General features: G+C 39.4%; 1 protein-coding gene across 10 annotated transcripts in view; it reads left to right on the top strand.

Moving 5' to 3' along the window:
• The window catches only part of MTHFD1L (methylenetetrahydrofolate dehydrogenase (NADP+ dependent) 1 like), a 289,126-nt gene that overhangs the window by 187,801 nt on the left and 74,405 nt on the right, over positions 1 to 26,920 (top strand). For 6 of the 10 annotated variants that reach the window (XR_012655563.1, XM_032782444.2, XM_032782445.2 and 3 more), the window contains exons 25-26: positions 6,411 to 6,518; positions 8,942 to 9,094. The exons of 1 other annotated variant lie outside the window; for it this stretch is intronic. Coding sequence is in view for 7 of the 9 variants with exons in the window: in XM_032782444.2 (XP_032638335.1) it covers positions 6,411 to 6,518; positions 8,942 to 9,094 (261 nt within the window). In the remaining 2 variants the exon portion in view is untranslated. Of the gene's footprint in view, positions 1 to 6,410; positions 6,519 to 8,941; positions 9,095 to 9,752; positions 11,326 to 26,739; positions 26,904 to 26,920 lie in introns of those variants that run through there. 3 more of the 10 variants (XR_004373966.2, XM_075064046.1, XM_032782450.2) reach the window with 3 other exon arrangements.

The following is a 26,920-nucleotide window of genomic DNA, read 5'->3' on the forward strand; positions in this document are numbered from 1 at the left end:
GGAAACAAAAACAGAACCATAATACAATTTAGAAACTTGACAAAATCTTTTAAAAATTTCCTGAAAAATTTAAGGAGCAGTCTTAGAAATATCTACCAGTGCAGGAATTAGTTGTCATAAATACGCATACTGGCATATAAATGTCCAATTTATAAAACAGTTTAAGCAAATCCATTAAAGTAAAAAAATTTAAATTCCAAAACTTCAGAATCAGACAATATGTTCGTATACGAATCTTTCAGGTCAGAGCTCTAGGTGGTTTTAGACAACAGCATCATCATACCCAAACAAAATGTCCTTTATCTTACTAATAATCACCTACAGTTCAGCAGTGAACTCTATGAAAGCAGCATTGGAACAGTGTGTGAAGTCAGATCTTTACAGATGAGATTTTCAGCAGCGCTCAGCATTGATCTAACTCTGACCACATTGAAGTCCACAGGAATTTTACCACTGAGTTCAATGGGAGCAGAGTTAGGCCTATTCTGAGAGCTTCTTAAAATCTCTCCTTTTAAAGATTGTATCAGGAAATAGGTGAATTTTGCCCCTAGATATTTTGTTACCATTACTGTACATCTCCAAATAATAGCTTTCATGACTGGGATAGATTTGAAGTCATAATTAAAGTTGGACTAAGTATTGAGGAGTCAGAATAGTCCAGAATCTAGTTTAGAGGTAATCTTTATTAATAGTGGTAATAACAACAATAATCTATCTTTGCATGTATAGTTTGCGGTGTTGTGGTAGTCATGTTGGTCCCAGGGTATTAGATAGACATGGTGGGTGAGGTAATATCGTTCATTGGACAAACTTATGTTGCTGACAGAGACAAGTTTTTGAGCTTATACAGAGCTCTTGTTCAGATGTTATGATACATATTTTGTAATATATTATTATTTATTATCTACAGTAGAACCTCCGAGCTACAAACTCTTTGGGAATGGAAGTTGTTCATAAATCTGAAAAAACATTATGGCTTTTCTTTCAAAAGTTTACAGTTGAACATTGACTTAATACAGCTTTGCGACTTTACTGTGCAGAAGAAGAATGCTTCATTTAACCATCTTAATTTAAATGAAACAAGTACAGAAACAGTTTCCTTACCTTGTCAAATCTTTTTTTAAACTTTCCGTGTATGTTTTTAGTAGTTTACATTTAACACTGTACTGTACTGTATTTGCTTTTTTTTATCTCTGCCACTGCCTGATTGCATACTTAGGTTCCAAATGAGGTGTGTGGTTGACTAGTTTGTACTTAGTGTTCATAACTGCGGTTCTACTGTATATCTTGCATATGTAGTTTTATTCAGGTGGATTCCTCAGTGTAATTATTTTGTATTAAAATAATAAAGTTAATATTTTTGTGACTGTCGCAATAGCATTTGATGCATTTTGCCGTACTATATTAAATGCTGCAGGATGGGGGTTATATCCAGCTCTTGGAGCTAAGGAGTTAATCATATTCGTGATGTTCGTGACTTGTTATTTGAATGAACTTGTTTCCACATTCTGCATTCTTATGGGTTGAAGCATGTACCTCAGATATCTCTAAATGTGTCACTTTCCGGCAATATGTATGCTTTCTAACAAAGCTGTGAGAGTCTGTTGTTTCCCTAGAGTGGCACCAACAGGTATGCATGCAATGTGACCCTACTGCATTTCATGTCATGTTCAGTATAAATGTACATTGACTGTTTCATGCTATATTTTGCACAGGGAACTCATCTGAAATTAGTTCTCCAGTATCTTTAATTTATGCTGCTTTTAAAGACACCAAAACTACCAAAATTAATGAGGTGGTTGCTGAAAATGTCTTTATCAGCTGCTTAAATGTATTCAGTTCATGTAAAAACATCCACAGCCTTATATAAAGCACTGGGGGACCGGGGAGGGGGGGGATTGGCTTTGGTTTTTTTTAATTTTGATTTTTAATTGTTTGTAAAATGCAGTTGATACAGTACTTGTCTAGATAGCAGGAACATTGTGAAGCTGTTTGAGATGTGTTAACAGCATCCAACGTAAGATACTGTGGATAACATTGTTTAAAAAAAAAAGTGACTTAGGAGTCTAATTCTCATTGTGATTGAGAGTTTGGGGCTTCTAACTGTCAAATTTCTAAAGCTCTTTAGGCACCTAAAGATGCAGATAGGCAGCTAGTGAGATTCTTATTAATTTCAATGGGAATAAAGTACCTAAGTGCTTTTGGAAATCCTACTAGACCCCTAAATATGTTTAAAAATCTGGTCTAAATCCCTTTAGCAAATGGGGCTTAGAAGCCTAAGTTATTTAGGCACGTCTTAAAATTTTACCCTGTGGCCCTGATTCAGCATGTGCTTAAGTCCCATGGATTTAATTTAGCAAAGCATGCTTAACTTTGGGAACCTTGGAAGTGCAAAGTATGGCCCAGATCCTGCAACTGGATCTGCAAATGTGAATCCCTGTGCCCATCAGTTACAGGATCTAGCCCTATGAAAGTTGTTTTTGTTGTTGTTAACATCATTAAAATTATTGGTTCCTATACCGCAATACGCTCTAACTTCTATTGAATTGCCATGGCATCTCTGACTGTTATTGCACATTATTACTGTTTAAGATGCTGTTTTCCTCTTGACATGCATCTGACGAACTGGGTATTCACCCACGAAAGCTCATGCTCCAAAATGTCTGTTAGTCTATAAGGTGCTCTGCTATTTTCCTCTTAGAATTCTCTGAACAATGCACACTCAATATCCTTTCTCTGATTTGGTGGCCACTTGTTCAACACTCCTAGAATATTTGTGTTCTTGCAGTTCGGGATTTTTGTGCATGCAGATTCTTCTGACTAGTCCTCTCCACTTAGGAATTTTTATCTCACTGGATTTTGTGGAATTGTTTAAGTATGGAAGAGAAAGAAGAAACTTTAATGTTTTTGATGAGTTTTCGTTAATTCTAACTTAACATTCATAGCACAAAATCTTTGTTATGAAAAAGATGTTTAGGCTGTTCTTGTTTCTTTGAGTGACCTGGTAGTTGGAGATGTTACTTAATGACCCTATTAAGGTTATAGGATTTTAGTAGCAAAGCGTTTGATAATTTTGTTGAGAAAGTAGGGACAATAAGCCTTCTTAAAAGGCAAATACAACAAGAATCATAAATTATTCATAAATGTTATGTAGACATCCTGCTCACCGATGTGGTAAATAAGTAAAAACTGACTTCAATTAGTAGAGCCTCGATCTTGATAAATGTGTTTTTGTTGTTTTAATTGAATTGAGTGTATGCATCACGTACTGTACCTTGTGGTTTCTATTTAGAAAATAGTTCATGAAATTACATTAAATTGTTTAGATGTTTTACTTAAAGTCTGAGTCATGGAGGAAAACTTTTAGTTCCAAACTCTGAACTGGTATTAAATAGGAATAGCCATGGGACTCTAAAAAATATAATACCTTTTGAAAAGGTTAGTTTCAGATAAAGAGGGGAATCCTGCTCTCAGTACAGTGCCACTCAAACTCAAGCAAAGTGTGTGTGAGAGCAAGCTCAGGGCTGATTAGAGCAGTGATTCTCAACCAGGGGTCCAAGGCCCCCTGAGGGGCCGTAAGCAGGTTTCCAGGGGGCCACCAAGCAGGGCCAGCATTAGACTCACAGAGGCCCAGGGCAGAAAGCTGAAGCTCTGTTTCATAGATTGAAGCCCAGGACCAGAGCCCCACCACCCGCAACTGAAGCCAAACCCTGAGCAATGTAGCTTCATGGGGGCCCTGGTGGCCTGAGACCCTAGGCAATTGCCCTGCTTGGTACCCCCTAACACTGGCCTTGGCTTTTATATGCAGAAAACCAGTTACTGTGGCACGGGTGAGCTGTGGAGTTTTTATAGCATGTTATGGGGGGCTCAGAAAGAAAAAGTTTGAGAACCCCTGGATTAGAGAGCTCGTGACTTGCTCCTGCCAAGACAGTACTTAGCTTATGCACATCCAGTTTGACCTGACTAAGTTCCATGCAATTCTGAAAATAGGCTCAGGCATATATGCAAGGCCTCAGTCACTAGCCTCCCCATTAGTGTATATGTGTCTTACTCTTGTGACAGCCTCCTCCACCTTTGAAAACTGCACTTGCACATACTCTTACAATTTTATGTTTCTGCCTGGCCAAACATTCAAAAATTGGGACATTATCATTACCCAAATGTAGTTTAAATAGGAGGTTGAGGAGCATTCTAAATTCTTGTAAAGCAGTATACTGGTTTATCTTGTACAACTCCACTGATAGGCTCAATCCTGCAAGTTTTTAAGCAACTTCTGGAAGCAGCAGGACTCCCTCTGTCCTGATTAAAGTAATCAGAGCTGGTGGTAGTCAGCATCTGGCAGGAATGGGCCCTTTGTTTGGAAATATGGTCACTGGAGGAATAATTACAAGGATTGTTTTGGAGTGGCCTGTTTCTGGAAAAATAGTCTGCAGTATTGTGAAGCAAATACAGTTTGACTCTAAATGAACAGCTCTGCCTTTTGAACACTTTATTGTGACTTTAACACATTCTGCTTCTTAAAAACCAGACAGAGGCAACAGGAGGCTTTCTGTTCTCTGCCAGTCAGCTTATTGACAGTAGACCGTGGAATGTTTTCTTGTGCTGTGGCTTTGAGTACTTGGCTGCATCCAGGCAGCACCCAAAAGACAAGTTAACAGAGATATTTTGCATTTTTTCCTCTGTGTTTACAACTACAGCTGACGTGAAAGTATCATAATAATGGTCATGGGAGAGGTTTAGTCTCATGATGGCTATCTATGCCAGCTGAAGTAGTCCACTCAGTTTAGAATTGCATCCGGGATATTTATGATGCATTATCTCCAACCTTCATTAAATTTTATTGCATGGGTTGGAATCTGTTAGAAAGCCTGGAGTCAAGAATGTGACATAATCCTATGCAATTAAACAACAGTAGCCATGTAGTCGGTATGTTCAAAAAATATCCAGTGGCATGGTTTTCATTAGACCCCATTTTACCAGACTTGTGTGGGGGAAGGGTTAGGGACAAGACTTAGAAGCCTTATTTGTATTGTGATTTCGTTTATTCTAATGGCTGGCAAGCCAGCTTTTAGTTCTTGCTATGCCTTTAGTACTGGAGATCCCATTAATGTGAAGTCGGTCTGGTTTGGAATTTTATCTTTCAAAAATAAATCATAAAATCAGAATTAATAGGAGCCACAGAAAGAGCCTGGCTGACATAAACCCTTGTGTTCAGTTGATATCGCGTTGTGTAATAAGGATATCTTTAAAGGGATACTGGGGATCTCTTATAAACAAAAGCTGGTGCACACATGCTCTGTTTGCTAATATTCACAAAACAATTTCTTGACTCTCGGAGTCAAAATAAATATTTCTGCTTTAAAAGCTCGGGAAATGAGAGGTTATCAGGTCGGTCTTTACAGATTTTTGAAGTATTGTTTTCACCTCCTAATGTACTTACTTTAAAAGAGGTCTGGAATCCTCATGGTAAAACTTTTAAAACTGGACAATTATCAAATTAAATGTGATTTTAAAATATTACTCTAGAATGCTTTGTATTTCTATAACATCTTTCCTCCAAAGATCTCAAAGTGCTTTACAACGTAGGTCCTTATGTGGTACCCTGCTGTAAAGTTTTTTTACTTCTGAGGAACAAGCATTCACTCAGTACCCTGTTACATTAACTGCAGTTTTGTTAATCATGATACCAAACTTAGATAGCAATTATGTAGTGATCCGGTCTGTTGAGAGAAATTTGAGGTCCCCAATACATTGTTTTCTGGGGCCCTACCCTCTCCCGTTGCACTTTTACACAGACATTTTGGAGGTCCCCTGAGCTTGCGGCCCTGGTGCAATTGTTCCCTCTTCTTCTGTTTCCTCCTCCCCTCGTCCCCCCTCCTCCCCTCCACATTCAACCCTGGTAGTGATCACTGTTATCCACTGCAGCTTTTTGGCTCATATCCTGTGTCAATTCCTGCTGCTTAAAACTAAGCCAAGAATTTTCTTCTTTCATGTAGGCCTGCAAATGAAAAGTAAATTTATATTATTTTGTTTGAGAATCCCTTGCACCCTTCTGAGGAAAGGCAGATGATGTTGCCATCCCCACTGTTTTGGGATTTCTGCCAGAGGGCAAGGGAATCAGTGCATCCCCCTGTCTTGTGCCTGGCTCTTACTGCCTGGTTTGGGGGATGTACAAACCACCTATGGCTTCCATCCCCTGCAAAACCATGGAGCAGCCAAAACCATTTTCCACCCGTGTACTCCTCCTATATAATGCTTTTTCCATTACAAAGGCCCTTCACTTACCAGAGGAAACCTGCCTACCTCTGGACTGAATCTGACTGAGAGACTTGGACAAACCCTCAGTACAGAGTATCTTAGTCCCTCAACAACCTCTATTAATATTTTTGTGCTTATCTTTGTTTCTACAGCTTCCTATTATTGAAAAAATAAGGATCATTGCTCAGAAGGTTTATGGAGCTAAGGATATAGAATTGTCTCCTGCAGCACAGTCTCAAATCAGTCGTTACAGCAAACAGGTAAAAGTGACATCAAAGCACACAATCAGGAACACACTGGACTTGATTCTCCACAGCCTTGCACCTTATACTTATACTTGTGCAAATGGAGTGCAAGGTGGTTATAAAATGTTATCACATCAATATGGTCGATTTTAAGGCTTGTGTACATGGCAAAGTGCATTGAAGGGGTGTGATTTGTAAAGTGCACGAATGCAATTGACGTTAATTGTTTCAAAGGGGGCTATGTTAACATGAACTAAGTACCTGCAAACTATCAGAGTCTACAAGGGGCAGATAGAGCACAACATAGAATCATAGAAATGTAGGGCTGGAAAGGACCTTGAAATGTCATCAAGTCCAGACCCCTGCACTGGGGCAGGATCAAGTAAACCTAGACCATCCCTGACAGGTGTTTGTCAACTGGTTTTTAAATGCTTCCTATGATGGGAACTCCATGACCTCCCTTGGAAGCATGTTCCAGAGCTTAACTACCCTGAGAGTTAGAATTTTTTTTCCTAATATCTAACCTAAATCTCCCATTCTTCAGATTAAGCCCATTATTACTTGTCCTATCTTTAGTGGACATGGAGAACAATTGATCACCATCCTCTTTAGAACTCTTACCCTATTGGAACAATGTTATCAGGTTGCCCCTTGGTCGTCTTTTCTCAAGACTAAGCATTCCCCATTTTTTCAACTTTTCCTCACAGGTCAGGTTTTCTAAACCTTGTATCATTTTTGTTGCTGCTCTCTTTCCAATTTGTCCACGTCCTTCCTAAATTGTGATGCCCAGAATGGACACAGTACTCCAGCTGGGGCCTCACCAGTTCCAAGAAGAGCGGGACAGTTACCTCCTCCATCTTACATACAATATTCCTATTAATACATCTCAGAATCATACTAGCCTTTTTTGCAGCTACATCATATTGATGACTCCTATTCAATTTGTGGTCCACTATCACCCCCAGATCCTTTTCAACAGTACTACTGCCTAGCCAGTTATTCCCCATTTTGTAGTTGTGCATTAGATTGTCCCTTCCTTAAGTGAAGAAATTTGCATTTGTTTTATTGATTTTCATCTTGTTGAATTCAGGCCAATTCGGCAATTTGTCAAGGTCATTTTGAATTTTAAACCTGTCTTCCAAAGTGCTTGCAATCCCTGCCAACTTGGTGTCTTCTGAAAATTTTATAAGCATACTCTCTATTCCATTATCCAAGTCATTAATGAAAATGTTGAATAGTACTGTATCTAGGACTGACCCCCACAGGACCCAACTAGATATGTCCTCCCAGTTTCATAGAAAACCTTTGATTAACTACTCTTTTACTACAGTCTTTGAACCAGTTGTGCACCCACCTTATAGTAATTTCATATAGACCACATTTCCCTAGTTTACTTAGGAGAATGTCTTGTGGAACTGTGTGAAAACCCTTTCTAAAATCAAGGTATATCATGATTAGTCTTCCCCCTATTCACTAGGTCAGTAATGCTTTCAAAGAAAAAGATTAAGTTGGTTTGTCATGATTTGTTGTTGACAAACCTATGCTAACTTTTCCTTATAATCCTATTATCCTCCAGATGCTTACAGCTTGATTGTTTAATAATTTGCTCCAGTATCTTTCCACGTATTGAAATTAGAGTGACTGGTCTATGATTTCCCAGGGCTTCCTTGTTCCCCATTTTAAAGATAGGTACTATAGGTCAGAATACTTTTACAAATCACAGCCCTCTGTTGTGCTTCGCCACCGCCATGTAGTCATTTCATTAAGACTCACTTTGCGCAAGTGTAAATGTTGACACAAACTGCAAGGTACTGGAGAATTGGGCCAAAAATTGGACAGGTTTGATTTGAATTAATTATATTCTATCAAATATCAACTTTTTTCTTATCTGATACATTCAACATTTGTGTTTGTTGATTTTTCAGGCTGGTGTATAAGCCACAGCACATGGATCAATAATCTTTTTTTCAAGATAAATTTCATTTGTACAAACTGTTTCTTTCATGTGGTTAAGCACAATCACTTTCCTGTTAAGGCATCAGTTACTGCTAGATTGCATATCATAGGTGCTATTTGTACCAAGGCTTTTCAGTCATTCTGGTCAAGCATCTCTTTTAAATATTGTGAGTGTGTCTGCATGTTTGAAAACTGAGTACCTTTATTTAATCCTAAAACAGATGATTGAGTAGATGTGTAACAGGCAAGATGCTGCAGGTTGGGGACTTCATTTGCAACTTTAAAAGTCAGAATTAGATGTTTTCCTAAAAGATAGGCTCTTGGTCAAACAGGAATTATTTTGGGGAAGTTCTGTGGCCTGAGTTAGACAGGAAGGCAGACTAAATGTTCACAGTGGTCCCTTCTTGCCTTGGAGTCTGTAACTGTATTAATCTGTGAATAACCTTACAAATAATATTTCTTCCTTCTTTCTCTTCTGTCAGGGTTTTGGAAATCTTCCAATTTGTATGGCAAAAACTCACCTGTCCCTCTCCCACCAACCTGAGAGGAAAGGTGTTCCAACTGGCTTCATTCTTCCTATTAGTGATGTGCGGGCCAGCATCGGAGCTGGGTTCATCTACCCATTAGTAGGAACGGTGAGTGACAAATATTAGGCTTGAAATGCATCTTTTTCTCTCTCTTCATAACACAATTTGTCATGAAAGCACATTTCCCTTTTGCTATTCAGAGCAACAGACTACAAGTAGTTAGGTGAGTTTTCGTTTGTTATATAAGTGATCCCAGAGAGTTCATGTTTTAAAAATCATTTTATTCTCCTGTGCCTTTTGGCTCCAGGCGAGTACGACAAGATGGGCTAGTGTAATTCCTCAGCTGGAGTTTCACATTTCATTTCAAAAAGTAGCTCTTGTGTTGGTGTTTTGGACGTTTTCAAGTGAGCTTAAGGGAGTTATGCACCCAAATCACACAGAAAATGAGATTTACATGCCTGGCTTCCTTAGTTTCCTGAGAATCTCAGCCTGTATCCACAGTCTGCTGGATTTAGATGGATGGACTGAAGCATTTGCATGCGTATTTTTAAGTATATTTGCCAGTATCAGCTATTCTACTATGTTTGCATAAAGTATAAGATACTAATAAGAACCCATCATTGCATTTTTAGGAATAACTTTGTAACTCTGTTCATTATAGAAACATTTTCTTCCTACCCATCCCTTAAAAGTAACAGCTTAGAGTACAAGGCTTATAATATGTAATGCTCTACTTTTTCATTTGGTGTACTGTTGTGATTCCTAGAAGCTGCTGTCCTTATCGCCAGCCATATAAATTTTGTTTGTGAACCACTTCTGACATCACATGGCATGAGCTATTACTAGTCCTGTAGCTGAATCATGGAATGGTGCTAGAGAAGGGACACAGGCATTACTGCATTTCCGGAGAACACTTGCCTAGTGTTATCTCATCTTCCCAGAACGCAGCATGACTTCCTTACAAGGCAGCGCACTGGGGAATGGCTGAGAGCATCTAACTTATTGTTTTAAATTCTCTCTGAAACAATCAAATGTTAAAAGCAAGGAAGGAAGTTGTTCCTGAGAAGGAGAGGTCCTGGAGTTCAGGGAACTGTCTCATTAGGACTCACTGACCTTGGAGATATGCTTTCTATGTACATGACATGGGTAAGTGCATTCACCACAAGTGCAGCACAGTGGCTACTAGGATTTTCTAAAAGTGCTGTCAATCATATGGTTGGACCCTTCCATGTACAGTTAGTAAATGACACTCATAACATCCGATACTTTGATGAATAAGACTAAACTCGAATTACTGACTATAGAATGAAATAATTAAAAATTTTCTTCTTACTGCCAAATTCCAGCTTGGACTGCACACATACGTATGGCCATGTGGGGAAATGAAAGTCAGATACTGTCTGGTGCCCCATCAAATTCATGGAAATGCTACTCTTTAGGTTGCCAGAGAAGGATGTGCTGGGGTCGGGCATAGTAATGAGGCTTAGTATGCATGTTTTAGTGCTTACTAGCCATGACTCAGCATAAATCTGTGTCTTGTGCAGATTACTGTTAGGCTTAACTGCAGTAATGTGCATGGGGAGGGTTGTCCATGGGTCAGTGGTGGCCAGAATAAGGGCTCAAGTGTGCCTTTTATAGTGTTTGCCCATCTGGGATAGTTATGCCAGTTTCAAGCCTGGAACCAAAATTTAGGTGGTCATAGAGCAGGTTTTGCATATGTAATTTCTGACTGGACAGACTTTGAAAGGCACATGAGAGCCAGGCACACACTCTTTAATGAAAGACATAGTGCTCATATGCATATCTTTTTCATATCAAGAGCTGAACAGACAATTTAATGTGTAACCTACAGTATGTCTGTGTGTACTTGTAGTCATTCTTTATTATTATGTTTTGTATTCTAACAGAACCTAAAGCCTCCTATTGTGTACACAGAGTAAGTGTCCAAAGAGTTATAGTTTAAATAGACAGACACTGGATGTAACCTACAAGCAGAATGATCACATGATTCTATGCAAGAGTCATATTAATTCTACAATTTCCTCTTTTCTTCTTGTTGTTTAGTTGATTGTTTTCAATACTATACTTTTAACTAGTTTTTCTAATATTGCTTACATAAGGTAATCATAACAGCCTCTCTTTAAAGATTTGTTGGCACTTGTAAACTTGTTAAGCAAAACATTATAATCCAGTGACCACTAAGAGTTCTGTGGCTCTTTGTTTATTCATTTTTACTTTATAGAAAAAGTAAAGTAAACTTTTAAAATAAGCTCCTTAAAATTCTTGTTGTCCTATACAAACTAAATGTAATTAAATGAAAATAAATATATATTTAAAAATATAGATCCTGTTATGAAGTTCCTGATTTTAGTAGCATTTTGAAGCTCTGGAATCAGATTTCTAGAAGGATCACTCATAAAGAGTTATCACTCACTCACATTATAGAATTAAAGGTTATGATTGTCATTAAACAAACTGTAGTGATACTTTAGTGCCTTTTTCTGTTTCACTCCCATCCAGATGTTCCATGCTCTGGAAGTGCTATGCTGTCAGCAAATTTGTGTGTTTCATTGAGCCCTAGGATTTGCAGGCATTATTCTTCCTTGCATAGCCCAATATTCCAGAGTCACTTAGTCTACATATGTAAGGAAGCCACCTGAAAACATTTGGATAGCCAAAAAAAAAAAATTAGAAGGGTTATGAATGCTGAAGGTTTTTACCTTGATCATCAGAGTAACCAGTGGTCAGATACTATGGTATTATCCTTAAAATAGATAGTACTTGGGAAAACATCCCATTCTGAGATCAGGTTGGATTAGATTACAAAGAAGAAACACAGTATTTTAAAAATAATTATTTTGTTGGTTGTTGGTTCAGTTAGAGAAAGGACAAGGATCCTAATATTTAATCTGCAGAGACCCTTAAGGTGTTCGGAAATCTTTTAATTCTACAGTACAGTACAAGACATTCATTGAAACTGCAATGATAATTCTAATGCTAATTAAGTGTCAGGCATCACACTGTAGTCTTAAAGTATCATTTTCACCTGTAAGTATTCCCTTCACTTCAACATAGAAGAGCTGTTCAGTTGTTTTTGTTAATCGCTTTAGTACAGCAAACAACTTATTATGACTCTGCTTTAATTGGCATGGCTCAAAGCTCTCTACTATAAGAACAAACTGAACCTGAAAGAGTGTTTTCAAGAAAAAAAAGGTAATAAATTCTCTTTCAGCAATTATTTGCAATAACAAACGTGATTTAACTTTGTATCACTGGAATGTGTAAATTAATACAATTCATATTTAACCTAGCATTGAAATGGGACATATAGCTTCTTGTGTAACACAAACGTAGTGTGTCTTCACATTCTGTAAGCAGTGTTAGCTTTGTGTTATGGTTGGCTCTGTTTCCCTTTCAGCATGGAAGTCTTTCCAGGAAAAATGAACTGAGTCTTATCAGAGGAAATCAGCAGTAAAACAAGAGGTTTATGTAATTAACACTGCATGGCTTTTATCACAGTTCCCTGTGACCCTGACCCACGGGCTACATCACTCTCACAGGTGGACTGTTGACATCATTGTAAAGCCAAGCAAAGTGGAGGCAGGAAGGCTGTTGGAGTATGTTTAGGAAACCAGTGAAGTCATTCACTAGTTATGCTTGGGTGGAGAATTACTCCATGTTGTAATGTGATTCTACCCACCCTCAGAAAGCCACTGCAGTTTTGTACTTTCTCACTTTTCAGTTAAGCCTTTTTTGTTGTTGCTCTGTTCCATATACTGCACGAGTATGCAAGCTTTTACTGAATTCTGGTTCAGTTAAGAAACAGTATTTTCAATCATGCAAAAAAGTCTGCTCTTTAAGAGATGAGAAAGAAAACGTATTTGACTTTGCCATTAATTGTGAGGTATTCATAGTACAACCACAACTTTTGCTGTGATTCATCTCTGATAACATCACCATGAACGTGAAACATTTACAGCCCACGTCACATTTTAAATAAAGATTTTTAAATACAGGTTAATGTTATTTATAAGGCAAGATCCAACTGAAAATATGCACGGCCTTCTGCACCAGGCAGGCCCTGGAATGTCACAGATGCTGTGTACTGACCTATCTGGAGGAAAGGTCAGCCTGTCACAGAATGTTATTCCTCCCCTTCACACAGAAAACACCTCCAGACCCTGTGTGATGAATTGTGAAATGATATGTTCTCACTCTGCTAGCAGTGATTCTTGGGACAGCCCATCTCCTTGACTGATTTGACACTAGCTATAAGAATTATAAAGCCCTTGTTAATTTCCAAGTGTGGCCCACAATGAGGAGACAGCCTGGCCCAGGCCTAGCCTGCCCTGCAGTCTCCCATGCTAAAATAATTCCTTAGGTGCCACGCTAAAATAATTCCTTGGATGGTCTTAAAAGGAGGCCTCTTAATAGACTAAACTATTTAAGTGCTTTGTGAGGAGAGGAATTTTTCACACCACTAGTGCATTTACAATTTATTGGCATCTTATTTTGACTAATAACATAAATACACTTTGTGAGGGGGTGCCACTGTGGCTGGCCCTTTAAGGGGAGTTGGGCTCAGCTCCACCTATGTCCAATCAGCTGCTTACCAGCTGAAGCTGGGAGGCCAGGGATCAGGTGATAGTTTGAAGATCACCCGCCCCAGCAGGGAGGCAGCTGATTAGTCACAAGTGGGTCTGAGCCTAATTCCTCTTAAAGGGCCAGCCATCCTGTGGTGTGGAGGAGTTATCCTTTTAAAATGTGTATAGTGGTGAGATTTATAACTAGCTTGCAAACTGTCTAAATTAAGAAGAGCTTTTAAGTACAATTTTTAGCATGCTCACATAGAAATAGTGCCCAGCTAGACTCTAGGCTAAAGTGTAACAGGCTGAAGAGTGCACCCCTTGATCTGTTGGTTGCGCAACTTGTCCTGTAAGTATTATGCTTCTGTCTGTATTGTGATAACACTAAGAAGCTTCACTGTGTTGCACAAACACAGATGCAGAAGTGATCCCTGCTTATAGAGCTTTCAATCTAGTTTGAAATGAGATGTGACAAATAAATAGAAGTGAGGGTTGGGGAAGAGGACAAGATCACTTGGTGACACAGGTTAGCTATTGCATAACATGGTGGTTTCAAATTGGAAAGTTTTAATAAAATGAGCTGTCTCCAATCACCACGCAACCTAGCCTCATTGGTTTGGCTGCTTCCCTGTAGACATCACAGTAGAAATAGGTCTTGGGGAGGGATTTGAAGGTGGAGAGGGAACTGGCTTTATTGATTAATTTAGGGAGGATATTCCATGTATAAGGGACAATATGTAGATGTGTGCAGGAGAAAGCTGAAAACACTGATCAAATAATGGAGGTTAATGTGATAAAAGATGAGCAGATCAGTGTAGACAGAGTGATGAAGATTCTTAAAGGTGAGGACAAATTGAAGTTTGAAATCTGATGCAATGGAAAATAAGGACCGAAAGAGGTGCTTTTATGTGTTCATAACTATCTCAGCAGCTGCATTTTGAATGGATTGAAGGGGTGATATGTGTATTTAGGGTAGGACAGAGAGGAGAAGGCAGGAGATGATAGGATCTGAATGAAAGTTGTGGAAAGAAAGAAAAGGTCAGACTTTAGATATGTTACAGAGAGAGAAATGGCAGCGTTTGGACTCAGCCTAAATGTGTGGGCAAGGAGGAGGTAAGAGACGAGGATGAACGCCAGGTTATGAGTCTGGTGAGAGGATGGGGTATTGCCAACAACGACAGAGAATGGGAGAGGGGGGATGGTTTGAAAGGAAAGATAAGCTCAGTGTAAATCATGTTAAGTTTGACAAGAATTATGACCAATAATGCCATAGAGACAAGGTGGGTGAGGTAAAACAGAAGTTGCTCCTATAAAAGATATTACCTCGCCCACCTGGTCTCTCTAATATTCTGGGACCAACACTAGTACAACAGTGTCATAGGCAACGGAGAGAGAAAGAACAATGAGGATGGAGTACAGGCCTTGACTTGGCTATGAAGAGGTCATTAGACCAGTTAATCAGAGTAGTTTCAGTGCAGTGGAGACGGCACTGCTGATTATTAGGGAATTCTTTGAATGAGCATATGAAATAGATGGAAAAAAACAATAGGTGTAGTTGGAGTGAGAAAGAGCTGTTAGCATACTTCACAAAAATCTAAGAAATTTAACAATGGCATTAAAGGTAGAAGACCATGTATTTAATAGGACTTCTTCAGGCAAACAGCAGTTAATGTTAGACTTCATGAAGCATTGGAAGAGTAGAGCAAAGGCACAAGATAATTCTCTTTCTCTCACACACACATTTATATCTAGTTATGTCATTGTTGCACAAATGCTTATTTAAATCAATGAGATAAACAGAAAACAGGGAGAGGAAAAATCACCTAGCACATACCATTTCTTGACATATACTCAAGGTATTTTCATTCTCCATAAATAGTATATATTTAGTTTCCGTTGACAGCCAGGTTTAGAAGATTTTAATGCCAGAAGTACTGCTAACCCACCACCTTATGCTGACAAATTTGGAACTTTATTCTAAATTCAAGCCTAAACCCAGCTGCAGGGCACCAATAAAACAACTTACAACATACTGAATTTCCTCTGCACCATTCTGAATTGCTTTTAGATTGGTCAAGGTCCAACATCTGTTCAGTTTAGCAGAGTGCATTATACCCTGAAACGGCTAAGAAATTTCTGGTTGAGAAATAACATTTGCATAGCCCAGTGCATCACTTCTGCAGATTAAGTAGTCGCCTGTGTCACTGCTTTGCAAAACTGTTTCTGGGCAAGAGGTGGAAATAGTTCAATTTGTAAACTTAGACAATGGATCTTAGCACAGCAAAAAACAAAAAGCCTTTGACTTGGTGGATTATTTAATCTTTTGCAGCAAAGTGCTATATTTGCCCAGTTCAGTGTGCCTAAGAGCTGTCACACTCAAAGTGCTTGTACTAAGGAATTAGTTCTGCATATACAAAGCAAGAGTATCCCTAGCCATATATACTCCATGGGCATGACCCCCATTAAAGAGAATTATTGTAATATGACAGTATTTAAAGATATAGCTAAAGACTTCAAAGGACACCTTACAATGAAAAATCACAAGCGCACTCTGTGAGGTTTCATAGGTCTCTTTTTTTCCAAGGATTTTCAATATGCAGCTCTAACATGAAGTTAAAAGACGATATGCAGGTTCTTAACTCTATATAATATTTTAATAAATAAAATGTGTCTTACAATTGTCACTTTAAAAAAATTCATTTACATGGATTTTTTAAATTAGGCACATGTTTATAGACAGGAAAGGGTCTTATATTTCACCTTAGTCAGTAATTAGGTCACCTAACTTAATCCATCTCTGACGCTGAATTTTAAAATCTACGTTCCTCCACCCCAGTTTAAACAGGTATTATATGTAAATTACATACTGTAGTTATAGGCAACTGTGTTATTAATCTAAGTCGCCATTATTTATACTGAAAGAATTTTAACTATCTTGTTTATTTTTCCCCATGTATGCAGGAGGGTTTTTTTGGATTTCTAGCACTTTGCTCAGGTTGTATAGTGGAGCTAGTCTGATTTTTATTGATAGTCATTTTCACTTTGTTCCAGTATGTCCAGAGTTCTCAGCTGAGGTGAACTGTGCTGAAATAGGGTTTAAAATTGTATTGCGGACAACCTGAGTTCTAGTATGGTTTGTCTGGGCAATGTGGCCAGGCCAAGTGCTGTTATACTATACAGTAACGTTGTAGTTATGTTCCTGAAAAATGCTATTTTAAACAAAATGCCTTTAAGCAAATCCAATTTCCCCGTAAGAATGACTTTAAGTCGGGGAGTTAGGTTCCAGGGAAATTTTTTTTGCCAGACAAGACATTATATACATATACAGTATGAGTTTTAAATAATTTTAAACAAACAATTTAATACTGTACTCACCAATTATGATTGTGTAGCTTGGTTGAGGCGGGGGGTTAGTGGGGATGGGGTGCAGGGGCTTGCCCCACTCGACCTGTCGGGCGTTCCAGCCAGGGAGTGGGTTCGGGACGCAGGGGCTTGCCCCACTCCACCCACTGGGCATTCCAGCAGGGGAGTGGGGTTGAGGCGTGGGGGCTTGCCCCATTCCACCCACACAGTGCTCCTGCTGGGGAGTGGGATTGGAGGCCTTCCCGCTCCCCGGCTGGAATGCCGGGTGGGTGGAGTGGGGCAAGCAACCAACCCCGCTCCCCAGCAGGAGCGCCGAGTGGGCAGGCGGAGCAGGGCAAGCCAAACAACCTTATAACAGAACATTGCATGACTTTAAACAAATATGTTCTGTAATAGTTCAGGAACCTAATAATGCAACAATGTTAACTGGGACGACTGTAAGTGAGGAGTTACTGGAATTCATTATACTATCATTACATCCATGGTTTTAGTACAGAAGGGGGCCGGTTAAGGTCCATGCTCCAAAATTTTGGCTACAGATTTAGTTATACTTTAACCATAATGTGTGACAGTCATGTTGTAATGTGACCCACCAACATGGCCCCTCTTTCTGAACATTTCATTCTCCTATCTCTGATGCAATACTGATGATAACTGTGATGCAGGAGAGAAGGTTGTCTTTTCAGCAGTTATAAAAGGACAAAAGAGATGAGGATCTTCTGTGGAGGTAGGAACTCTTTAGACAATGCATAGTAGCTTGTTTTCAGAGGTCTTAGAAGACTTACAAGAAAATAACACAGGTGCACATGGGAGGTGCCGTTTGGGACCAAAACAAATAGTAGATTTTTGGCTTCAGCTTCATTTGCAAGTAACATAACAGGAAGGGGCAAACTCTGCATGTACTGAATTGCAACTCAGCAATGGGAAGTTAGGGTTTTGGGCAGTTTACCCACAGTATATCGCATGCGTTAACTGGTGCTGAAGACAGAGCTGGAAAAAGCTGCCTTCTGCTACTGCATTTTTATAGGTGGCAATCTGCTGGCAGATCCCAATAGTGGTTAACATTTTAAGAAGATTGCCACTGGTCAACAGCCACTACGGCACTGCTTTTTTGTGTGTTTGAATTCATATATGGTTTGGGGGAAAACAAAGGCCTGATTCGATAACCATTCAGATTTCTAGAAAGACTCCCATTGACTCCAGTGTGCTTTGGATTAGGCCCTATATTTTCAAGCTATTAATTTACCAATTCTCTTGACTTGATATTAAAAGCTGTGTGATTATGTATGTTGAATGTGCTACCTTTGTAGAAGGCAGATAGAACTAAATGTACAAATAGTGTATCAAGTTTGTTGGAAGAATACCTCTTGGTGATTTTGCTGATCATTCTTTGGTTTCTATAAATCATTTATCAGATGGTTGTTAGTCATATGATTTGGAAAGACAAATATCTGATATGTCCCTTATGAGCAGCCAAAAATTCAAAAAGTGGAGTTCGTGTCAAATTATTCAAATTCTTCCTATCTATATATGAATATGGAAAAAATTTAGTGTATATATGTATGAGTTTGGAAATATGTTATTTTGAGTTTAAAAGTGATTTAAGGGCCACTAGCAGGAATCTAGCTGGAGGCTGCTAGTCAGTAACTGAACTGTTTTATTGAGTCCGGATAAATAAGGTGAAAGACATTTTGAACTTAATAATGTTCCCAGCAACTTGCTTTCCTTCATTAAATTGTGTAATATATGATGAATAATGCAGTAATTGACAATAAAGAGGACTGAATATTTGTGCCTATTGGTCAAGGGATTATCCTTGTTAAAACAGGAAATGAACTCTGATTTCCTGCTGTAAAACAATTTTGTGCTTAATCTTTGAAAGAAGATGTGAGGTTGAAAACAGGTTACGCTGTACGTAGTAAACATATGCCTCTTTAGAGGTTTTGAGAGAAAGGAATGCACATTTGGCAAATTATTTTAATCTTTAATTGAAAAATGAAGCATGTTGTCTCATTAAGTGTGCAAAGCATATAGAGACACCAGAAACTAAGCTCCTGTCATTTTCATGCTACTCTGGTTTTATAACTATAATACCTTATAGTTACATCCTGTGGACTTCAGCTTAGGATCTTTGTATTTCACAGTGGAGGTGAAGTGTTGTTCCCATTTTACAAATGGGGAAAATGAGACACAGAGTTTAAGTAAGGCCCTTTACACGTCAGTGACAGATCCAGGAACAAAACTTCAGTCTCCTAACCTACAAAATCATTCTTTAATCACTGGATAGACTAGCTGTATGAGACTTTTAGTTGTAAGAATTTGAAATACAAACTTGTGAATCCTCTCCATTGAAGTGCCCTGTCTTACCTTTCGTGAGGATAAGATGGAATTTAGAACACTAGAAAAATGTGCCTTCCCCAGAAAAGTCTTTCCCAAATCATAAAAATTTTCGTTCCCCCCTTTGACCTCTTCCCCCCCCGCCTTCATTTAATCTTGACTCCAAATCATAGGACACATTCTCTTATACTATATCCCGGTTATCTGATATGAACCAATGAATTGCTTTGAAACAACCAAACATTTAAGGATATCAGCCTCATACTTGAATTTCAACCCTACTTCATGGGAGAAAAGTTCATAAAGATAGATCAGAAACTGCATCAGAGGCATATAAATCAATGGTACATGCCACTAGATTAACTTCACAAAGCATTCAAAAATTGATCCAAGGGCATCTGCAGACACATTTGAGGTGCTTAGTTCCTTAACATGTCCTGGGGTATAGAATGTCCTTTTCTGTCTTGTCTCTAATTTGTCCTTCCTGTCTACTCTTGCTAGTGATCCCTTCCCAAAAATGCAAAAAACCTTAGTGAAATTATAAAACATTATATTCTCATGCTTGAGGCATCAGCCAACCGTTCACTGCACAGGGTGAGAGAGAAATTTTCTCACTGGGAAAATTATTCCATAAATTATCACCACAGGGTTTCTTATATCTCGCACTGAAGCCTCTGATACAGGCCACCACTAGAGGCAGAATAATGGATTAGATGGACCAGTCATCTGGCCCAACATGGCAATTCTTGTTCTCCCAAATACTCTTCTCTAAGACAAACCTGTCTGCCAATCTGGCACATCCCCTCTCCCAACCCTCTTCTTTTCTTGGGACAGAGATATGTTCATCTGCATGCCAAGATTAACCCTTCCGTCCAGTTTAAATGCTTATTCTGCATTACTACATTAAAATGCAGTTAAACACTTCTTTAATGTTGTTACGGTTAGCCTTAGAAGTCTGGAAAAAAATCTTTTATCAGAAAGGTAGAGCTGGGCTCCCAAGAAGCAGGGCCCTCGCTGCTATTAATAGCATTAGCTGCCTCTGTAGTCCCCTGAGGAGAGAATCTAACCCAGCTGTGAAAACCAGTGGATGTTCCTGAGAAGAGGAATTGATAGATAAGGGGGAAAATTGTCTTTGTCTCTCCTTACCTTTGCCCTCCAGCACTAACATATGGTTCATGGGTAGTAGTATTGCCAAAGAAAATAAACTTGTACGGTGATATTTGTGGCGTAGAAGCATGTATTATAGCATCTTGTTGTCATCCATATAGTTAAAACACTACCATATATGCATTATTTTCTTCAGGGACACTTGGTTTTATTTTCTTTATTATTTCATCATTAAATTTTGCTTCAAGATAAAACTTGACACACAAGCTCTGGGCCCAAACTTTATATTTTTAAAAATTGAATTCAATTTAAACTAATTGCACAGTTTTTTATGTTTTAGGAATTGGGATAGAGAATAAAAATATTTGAAATACACACCTAACAAGGGATTTGCATTGCCATGAAAGTTTTTTGCCCAAGGTGAGTTGGATACCTTCTTCCTTTCTGTGTTTCACTGTGACAACTATGCTCAGAGGGTATGTTTGTTAAATACCCTAAGGCAAAAGCTTGAAGGGATGGAGAGATAAGGTATTAATAGTAGTGACCCCTTACCTCTGGAATTCAGTACACAGCAAAAATACGTTTGAACTCCAACCTTGCCATGGCTAGGGGTGGTACGGTCCATCTATTCCACAATTCACCCCACTTTTAGACTGGGTCTCCAGGCCACAGCATGCTTGTTCACCGGCTGTGTTTCTTTAGCAGGCCCAACTAGGTTTGGTTCCTGCAAAAGACTTCCCATCGGGAGCTGTAAACAGTAAGAAAATGCAGCAACACCAGACTTCAAAACATAAAATATGATCATTTATGCATAGGAACATAACAGTTGGAGAGAAAAGGGTTAAAACAACAAATGACCTATACGCATATTGCCTTACCAAAAGTTTAGTGTTTCCCTCAGGATTTAGGAATGCCCATCTTATCCCAGGTACCCAACTTCTGGGGACTGAGTTTCAATCTGCTGCTCTGCAAATAATGTCTTTCGTACTCAGTTTACAAGGACTACTCCTTTAGCTATTCTAAAGTTTTTAGTTTAAAGTTTAGTACCTGAAACGCATCTTCCAGACTAAGAGCTATGGTGCCCAGCTTGGACAGAGACAAAAGCTCAGACCTTGAATCTATATTGTCAATTCAGCACTGGTGATTTAGCTATCTAAAGCCATTCACTTTGGTACCTACAGATGTGCAAAGCCACCTAAGAGTGACTTAACCCTTGGGATATGTCTACACTGTAAGTGAAGGTGTGACTGTAGCCTGGTTAAGCATACCTGTGATAACTTTCATCTAGCTAGCATCAGTAACAATAGTAGTCTTGACATAGACTCATAGTCTTTAAGGTCAGAAGGGACCATTATGATCATCTAGTCTGACCTCCTGCACAGCACAGGCCACAGAGTCTCACCCACCCACTCCTGTAACAAACCCCTAACCTATGTCTGAGTTAGTGAAGTCCTCAAATCGACCTGGTGGCACAGGCTAGCAATGTATACATAGGCAAGGTCCCTGGTGTGCTTATATTCTGGTGATTAGCCGGTGCTGAAGTTCATGTCAGCACCTCTACACTATTAATGTTACGCATGCTAACTAGATTAAAACTAGTATAGATGTACCTACCCGGGCTACAATCACACCTTCACTTGCAGTGTAGACATACTCTTAATTATCTGTTAGCACACAACACAATAACTATCAAACATGCAGGGGATCATGTAATAGTAATTAAAAAATTATGTCCGTCTTGCATATTCTTCACAAAATGCTTCTCTGGTCACCTTTAAAGTTCGGTTCTACTCTGAAAAATAATTCTGAAAAAAATGACATTGTGGAGCCGTGACTATTGGAAAGTTCTAGTGATGCGCAAGAAGAAATTGAATCTAGCTAACAGAGCTATGTAGGCTCTATATCGATAACTGGAATAAAAACAATACAACGTTTTTGTGAAGATACCAGAAAAATACATGTGTAAAACTATTCAGACCCCTGTTTTGTTCTTTAAAATCAGCAGTATGAATACACTTGGAACAGGTCTGTTGAGCTGGGCAACGAATGAGACTGAGCAAGTACTGTGACTGAACTCTGTCCAGTCCATCAGCATACACACTTTGAATTTTGACCACAGAGAAGAAACACTTGGTCAAGTTTTGCATGCACATGTCTATAAATCTAATAGGGTTCCCCATAAGAGCTCGTGTGTGCTTTTTTACCCATTTAACTTCCTCCTAGCTAGAAACCTGCAGATCTAACTTAGACACAACACATTCAGCATACCCTATGATCTCTACTTTTTTTTCCATCTTGCTTCCAACAAATTAATTACAAAGAAATTTTTGCAATGCCAACAGTATCACCCAATTCTTTTTTTCTTCACATGAAGCATCTAACACCAAAAAGGGTCTTTGATTTATATCCTTAAGGGAAAATTAAAACTGTTTTTAGGCAACTGAAAGGAGAACATGTTCTCATTTTCATATGAAGGTGATACATCTCTTTTCCTGCCCTCCTCCTAGAATTTTCTGTTTCCAAAACTGAACACATTTCATTCCTTATGTCAAACTTATTAAAATTATAATAACTATTTCCAGCTGCCATAACAGCTTCAAGAAAAAAATCACTGCTATAAACTATTGTTTGCATTACTCAATAAAGACCTAAGGTCACTGTGGAATTATTTTCATCCATTGCAACAAAGCACAATAAAATGAAACAAATGCTGCATTGTTTACTACAAGTATCAGGGTAGCTGTGTTAGTCTGTATCAATAAAAACAACAAGGAATTCGGTGGCACGTCAAAGACTAACAGATTTATTTGGGCATAAGCTTTCGTGGGTAAAAACCCTACTTCTTCAGACTAGATGATCATAATGGTCCCTTCTGACCTTAAAGTCTATGAGATGCATAGAGTGAAAGTTACGGATGCAGGCATTATATAATGACACATGAAGAGAAGGGAGTACCTCTGCAGTGGAGAACCAGTGTTGACAGGACCAATTCAATCAGGGTGGATATAGTCCACTCCCAATAATAGATGAGGAGGTATCAATTCCAGGAGAGGCAAAGTTGCTTTTGTATTGAGCCAGCCACTCCCAGTCCCTATTCAAGCCCAAATTAATGGTGTTAAATTTGCAAATGAATTTTAGTTCTGCTTTTTCTCTTTGAAGTCTGTTTCTGAAGGTTTTTTGTTCAAGAATAGTTACTTTTAAATCTGTTATAGAATGTCCAGGGAGATTGAAGTGTTCTCCTACTGGCTTTTGTATGTTACCATTCCTGATGTCCGATTTGTGTCCATTTATTCTTTTATGTAGGGACTGTCCGGTTTGGCTAATGTGCATGGCAGAGGGGCATTGCTGGCCCATGATGGCATATATCACATTCATAGATGTGCATGTGAATGAGCCCTTGATAGTGTAGCTGGTATGGTTGGGTCCTCTGATGGTGTCACGAGGGTAGGTATGGAGACAGAGTAGGCAATGAGGTTTGCTGCAGGGATTGGTTCCTGTGTTGGTGTTTCTGTGGTGTGTACTTGCCGGTGAGTATTTGCTTCAGGTTCCAGGGTTGTCTGAAAGCGAGGACTGGCCTGCCTCTCAAGGACTGTGAGAGTGGGGGATCGTTTTCCAGGATAGGTTGTAGATTGTTGATAATGCGCTGAAGAGGTTTTAGCTGGGGGCTGTACGTGATGGCCAGTGGTGTTCTGTTGTTTTCTTTGTTGGGCCTGTCTTGTAGTAGGTGATTTCTGGGTACCCATCTTGCTCTGTCAATCTGTTTCCTCACTTCTCCAGGTGGGTATTGTAGTTTTAAGAATGCTTGATAAAAATCTTGTAGGTGTTTGTCTTTGAGGGGTTGGAGCAAATTCACTTGTGTCTTAGGGTTTGGCTGTAGACAATGGATCATGTGATGTGTCCTGGATGGAAGCTGGAGGCATTTAGGTAAGTATAGTGGTCAGTAGGTTTTCGGTATAGGGTGGTGTTTATGTGACCATCACTTATTTGCTCTGTAGTGTCCAGCAAGTGAATCTCTTGTGTGGACTGGTCCAGGCTGAGGTTGATGGTGGGGTGCAAATTGTTGAAATCCAAGTGGAATTCTTCAAGGGCCTCCTTTACGTGGATCCATATGATGAAGATGTCATCAATGTAGCATAAGTAGAGGAGAGGCACTAGGGGATGAGAACCAAAGAAGCGTTGTTCTAAGTCAGCCATAAAAATGTCCGCATACTGTGAGGCCATGCAGGTACCCATAGCAGTGCCACTGACTTGAAGGTATAAGTTGTCCCCAAATCTGAATTGGTTGTGGGTGAGGACAAAGTCACAAAGCTCAGCCATCAGGTGTGCTGTGGCTTCATCAGGGATACTATTCCTGACAGTTTGTAGTCCATCTTCATGTGGAATATTGGTGTAAAGCGCGTCTACATCCATGGTGGCCAGGATGGTGTTTTCAGGAAGATCACCAATGCATTGTAGTTCCCTCAGGAAGTCAGTGGTGTCTCGAAGACAGCTGGGAGTGCTGGTAGTGTAGGGTCTGAGGAGAGAGTCCAAATAGACTGAAAAACCTGCTGTAAGAGTTCCAATGCCTGAGATGTTGGGGCGTCCAGGGCTTAGTACAGTATATAGTGATTAAATAATAAATATGTGGTCATCACGTTCTGTAATCAGAACCAATGAAGAATAGACCATGGAATGACAAAATGGAACTGGGAATACTACTGACCTGTCGCAGCAGCAAACAGACCCTTTATAATTAAATTATGTTGAAATATGGCCTGCACTCTAGTATGTCACCCAAACTATACACATTCTTTTAGCAACGGATTCACGCTCATGATTTACGTCTCTCTGTATTTAAGGTTATTACAAGGGAATTCTTCACACACCAAATTATGACTGATATATTCATTATATCTAATCTTCAATTACAACCATTTTATGTTCATGGTTTGTACAGCTCTGTTGACAAGTGCAGAGGTTAACCCTTTGCCTTCGAGGGTCAGAAATTTTCAGCAGTATGTGCTAATGCAAAAATAAATCATTGTCAAGTGGCAAAAATTTGGGGCCACTGGTCCCAAGGAGTAAACAATAATTTAGCAATATAAACTGCCAAGATAGTTTTTAACCTTTGGTTAACCTTTTCACTTTGTAATTTTGTGGGTTAATTTGCTAAATCTAAGGATGAATACCATTTGACTTAAACCAGGCATAATGCAACCAGCATCATGTAAGCTTCCTCACAAAGCTTTCCCAATGCATCTCAATCCTGGCCTACAAACACTGCTGCTATTTCAGGCCTGTACTTCTATTGACAGGGTGACCAGTTGCTATCTATTGAACACTTTTAAGGGTATAACTTGACTACAGTGGGGTTGCACAAATGACTCAGAGTGCACAATTCATTCTGCAGAATCTTTGTTACTGGTAATGATGTGCAAGAAATAATCAGTTGTGATCTTCAAACGATGTTTAATTTGGCGTTGACCATGTGGTGCAGACAAATGACAGGTAAGATGTGATTACCACACCAACTTTCACTTAGAAGTGAAGGTTTTAAAAATCCAGGTTTCTACAGGTTACAGGCTAGTCTCGTCCATTGACCTGTCTCACCTAGACCTTTTTTATCTTTTTTAAATTTAAACAAATATCCTCTCAAAATAGAATTACATGGAAATTGTTTGTGACTAATTAATTACATCTTGCAGCAAATAAAATGGCGTTACCTGCATTCTAGTGCTATTCCCCAGTATTTTGTGCTTTTTTTATTGTTCAACACTGAAAGCAAAAGAATCTCAAAGCCCATTTAAAGTTAACTTTCTTCAGGACCTTTAGTTACTGAATCTATAATTGTGCACTACTACTTAATAATAATAATAGTTCTAATGGACACATACACATAGGCGCAGGAACTAGGGGTGCAGGGAGTGCTGTAGCACTCCCAGGTTTTATGTGGAGCCTCACTCCTGGCCCTGTATGTGGGGTCCCAGCTGCAGGCCCCACACCCAGGACTTCACTCCTGGCCCCGTGCTCGCCTCCAGCTGTGGGCCCAGCCTGGGCCCCCTTACCCCTGTGCAGGTCCCCCCCTTCCAGAGACACGGCCCTGTCCCTGACCCCAGCTCTACTAGGGGGGCATGCCATGAACAGAGATAAGGGGGCTGGCTTTCAGCTCCCCCACTATTAAAAGTGTTCTAGTGCCAGTTCACATGCATGCATCTATCAGTTTTTGCATGCAGAGGTGGTGGAGCATACACAAGAAAAGTGTGTGTGTCTGTCTGTCTGTCTGTTTGGGCCAGGGACCCCTTTCTAGATTTATTTATCAGTCTAGTTCTTTTAACCATGTTTTAGTCCATGACTGTTAAATGTTATATCCTCTTGCATTAGGGCCTCAGAAAGGATTGTTTCTGTGCTCTGCCAAGTATTGTAAGACTTGCCAGACAGAGCAGAAGAGAGGTATGCTGACTGGAGTGCTTCTGGCTGTGCCTTTGAAGGAACGAGCCATTGGAGTACTGATCAGAAGATTACTTCTGGCTCTGCTTTCCTGAGCAGTAAGGACCTGTGACAT

Source organism: Chelonoidis abingdonii, chromosome 3 (genome assembly GCF_003597395.2).
Source record: "Chelonoidis abingdonii isolate Lonesome George chromosome 3, CheloAbing_2.0, whole genome shotgun sequence".
NCBI classification, from domain to species: Eukaryota; Metazoa; Chordata; order Testudines; family Testudinidae; genus Chelonoidis; species Chelonoidis abingdonii.